At 41.1% G+C, this 3,773-nt stretch overlaps 1 protein-coding gene across 1 annotated transcript; it reads left to right on the top strand.

The window, feature by feature from the left end:
• Window positions 1–1,386: 1,386 nt before the first annotated feature.
• Window positions 1,387–2,325, top strand: LOC118981819 (olfactory receptor 2A2-like). The gene has a single exon (XM_037038635.1). It carries the CDS (start codon window positions 1,396–1,398, stop codon window positions 2,323–2,325), a length of 930 nt encoding a protein of 309 aa, XP_036894530.1. The 5' UTR covers window positions 1,387–1,395.
• Window positions 2,326–3,773: the final 1,448 nt, after the last annotated feature.

Raw genomic sequence — 3,773 nt, 5'->3', positions numbered from 1 at the left:
TGGGTGCATGGATTGAGTGCTGGCCTGTGCACCAAGGGGTTGCCGGTTTGATTCCTGGTTGGGGAACCTGCCTGAGATGCAGGCTGGGTGCCCAGTTGGGGGGGCCATGGTGGCAACCACACATTGATGTTTCTCTCCTTCTCTTTCCCCCTCCCTTCCATTCTCTCTAAAAATAAGTAAATAAATGAAGTCTTAAAAAATAAAAAAGAAGTACCCATCAGGTTGGACAACCACAAGGGAAGTCTGAATGTGGGTTTACAAAGTCTAAATTGTGGAGTCAGCCAGCTTCCTCACTGAGGGAGTCTGGTCCACACTGAGCTTTAAAATACCTTCTTTGCTTGCTTTTAGTTCTCTACTCACCAGAAAATGGAAGGAGTGTCCTTCGTCAGTGATTTCACTTCTAGGAATGTATCCTAAGATTTTCATTAGAAAACAGGGTATAGATCTGTATAATATATATTTACACACACACACACATATAATGCCCATGCACACACACAGGCATGTGTACACTGCCCTATGACACATGGTCAATAGAAGGCACATAGTCCCCAATCTCATTGCCAGAAAGGGGGATTCACTAAATTACAGTATATGTATGAAATGAAAAAAGAAAAAAAGAACCACAATAGTTAAATGTCATAGAAGATTGTGACATGAAGAAAGCTTCAAAAATGTTATTGCCAAAGGAAAATCATAGGGTAGATCTAATATTTATCATTTTAAACGTTTCTAATATACAGTAAGTGCATATATATGCACTGCAAGACTAGACATTCACACACCAAAATAATCAGAATGTTTACCTAAAAACAGATTTGTAAGCTATTTACATGATGTTTCATTTTCTTTTGTTTCTAAAAAGAAGTAGAAAATGGTCTTATCTTCAAGGAAGACACAAATCTTATCCACTATGAACAAGCCTTTTGAAACTTTGACCTGTGACTTAAAATTGTCTGTTCTCAGCAAATTCTTCACATGGAAAGAAAAAAATAAGTAAGGGAATTAAGTGAATAAGTAAAATAAAGTTCTAGAATTGTAAGATGTTTTAACCTAAAACTAAACCACCAGTTAAGATGAATACTTTTAAATTAGTGAACTATAGCAGATTTTCGAAAAGGGGCCAGAAAACCTGAAGCAGAGGCTCTAGAATGAAAAATTTGTCTGGATGGTTCTATTACCAATGGTAGAACTTCACATTGTGGGAAACGGTTTGTCTTTCCTTCATAAATGTGTTTCTGAAATGTTTGTTAGATTAAGACTGAAAATAATTGAAACATAATAGAGACTAGCATATGCACATAGGTTCTTTTGTATTAACTAATTTCAATTCTTATTGATCCTCCAGCCCTGAGCTCTATCACTCTTCAGTTCTTGAGCAGGTCTCTGTAAGGAATGGAGGGGAACTGGTCACGGGTCACGGAGTTCCTGCTGCTGGGATTCCAGCTCAGCTCAGAGACAGAAGTTCTCCTCTTCTGGGTCTTCTCCCTGCTCTACGCCTTCAGTCTGTTGGCAAACAGCATGATCTTTGCACTCATCTGTCTGGACCAGAGACTACACACCCCCATGTACTTCTTCCTCTCCCACCTGGCCATCATTGACATGTCCTTTGCTTCCAACAGCGTCCCCAAGATGTTGGCAAACTTAGTGACTCATAGTAAAGCCATCTCCTTTGTCCCATGTGTCACGCAGACCTTTGTGTATCTAGCATTTGCTCACACAGAGTGTCTCATTTTGGTGGCAATGTCCTACGATCGGTACGTGGCCATCTGCCACCCCCTCCAGTACACTGTCATCATGAGCTGGACTGTGTGCACAGTACTGGTTACCACGTGCTGGTTGTTCGGATTTGTCCTGTCTCTGATACACGTGCTTCTCCTTCTAAGGCTGCCATTCTGTGGGCCTCGGGAAGTAAACCACTTCTTCTGTGAGATCTTGTCTGTCCTCAAGCTGGCCTGTGCTGACACCTGGATCAATGAAGCTGTCATCTTTGCTGCTTCTGTCTTGGTCTTAGTTGGGCCCGTCTGCTTGCTGCTGGTGTCCTATACTAGCATCCTCTGGACCATCCTGAAGATCCAGTCTGGAGAGGGCCGCAGGAAGGCCTTCTCCACCTGCTCCTCCCACCTCTGTGTGGTCGGGTTCTTCTTTGGCATTGCCGTGGTTATTTATATGGTCCCAGAGTCCAGTCAAAAAAAGGAACAAGAAAAAATACTGTCCCTGTTTTACAATCTCTTCAATCCATTGTTAAACCCACTCATCTACAGCCTCAGGAATGTTCAGGTGAAGGATGCCTTTTATAAGGTGTTGCGGGTGAGGTCCAGGTGAAGGGTCAACAGAACTTTTGGTGAACCAGAACCTGTTCTATTTGAGATGTATTTTGAGGGTGACTTTAAAGTCAGAAAAACTACCTAGCAGTAAAGTTTGATAAGAGAATGTGAATTGTCCAAGACTGAAAGTGGAGTAAATTTTGATGTACAGGGATAGTCCCTGAGCAGTTTTGTTCAGAGATGAGGCATCTGGATTGTGGATTGTACGCTTAATGCTATAAATTTTTATAGAGCCCATTTCTTTTTTTTCTTCTTTTTAAATTATTCAATTATTGTTTAAGTACAGTATTCTGTCTCTTACTCCCATCTCATCCCACCCCCCGTGTTTCCCCCTCCCTCCCATTTACACCCTTCTCAGTTGTTGTCCATGTATCCTTTATATTTGTTCCTCTAAATCCCTCCCCTATTTCCCCTGAAATTCCCTCCCTTCTGGTCACTGTCAGCCTGCTCTCTATTTCAGTGTCTTTGGTTATATTTTGTTTGCCTGTTTGTTTTGTTGTTTAGCTTCCTGTTAAAGGTGAGATCATATGGTATTCATCCTTCAATACCTGGCTTATTTCACTCAGCATAATGCCTTCCAGTTCCATCCATGATGTTGCAAAAGGTAGGAGCTCCTTCTTTCTTTCTGCAGCATAGAATTCCATTGTGTATATGTACCATAGTGTTTCGATCCATTCATTTACTGATGGGCACCTAGTTTGCTTCCAACTCTTGGCTATTGTAAATTGTGCTACTATGAACATTGGGGTGCATAGGTTCTTTTGGATTGGTGTTTTAGGGTTCTTTGCATACAAACCTAGCAGTGGAATTGCTGGGTCAAAGGGCAGGTCCAATTTTAGTTTTCTGAGAAAATTCCATACTGTTTTCCATAATGGTTGTACCAGTCTACAATCCCACCAACAGTGGACCAGAGTCCCCTTTTCCCCACACCCTCTCCAACATTTGTTGTTTATTGCTTTGTTTATGATAGCCATTCTCACTGGTGTAAAGTGGCATCTCATTGTGGTTTTAATTTGCATCTCTCTGATAGCAAGCGATATTGAGCATCTCTTCATGTGTCTCTGGATCCTCTGTATGTCCTCCTTGCCGAATTGTCTGTTCAAGTCCTTTCCCCATTTTTTAATTGGGTTAGTTGTCTTCTTAGAGTGAAGTCGTGTGAGTTCTTTGTATATTTTGGAGATTAAACCTTTGTCTGAGGTATCATTGGCAAATATGTTTTCTCATACAGTTGGTTGTCTTTTTATTTTAATGCTATTTTCTTTAGCCGTGCAGAGCTTTTTATTTTGATGAGATCCCATTTGTTTATTCTTTCCTTTATAGTCCTTGCTCTAGGGGACATCTCAGTAAAACTGTTGCTGCGTGAAATATCTGAGATTTTCCTGCCAATGTTCTCCTCTAGGACTTTAATGGTGTCACGGCTTCTATTTAAGTCTTTTATCCACCTTG

The sequence above is a fragment of the Sturnira hondurensis genome, unplaced genomic scaffold, assembly GCF_014824575.4.
Source record: "Sturnira hondurensis isolate 20B ecotype Veracruz unplaced genomic scaffold, ASM1482457v3 Scaffold0024770, whole genome shotgun sequence".
Lineage (NCBI taxonomy): Eukaryota > Metazoa > Chordata > Mammalia > Chiroptera > Phyllostomidae > Sturnira > Sturnira hondurensis.
This window is presented reverse-complemented; position numbering and strand designations above follow the sequence as displayed.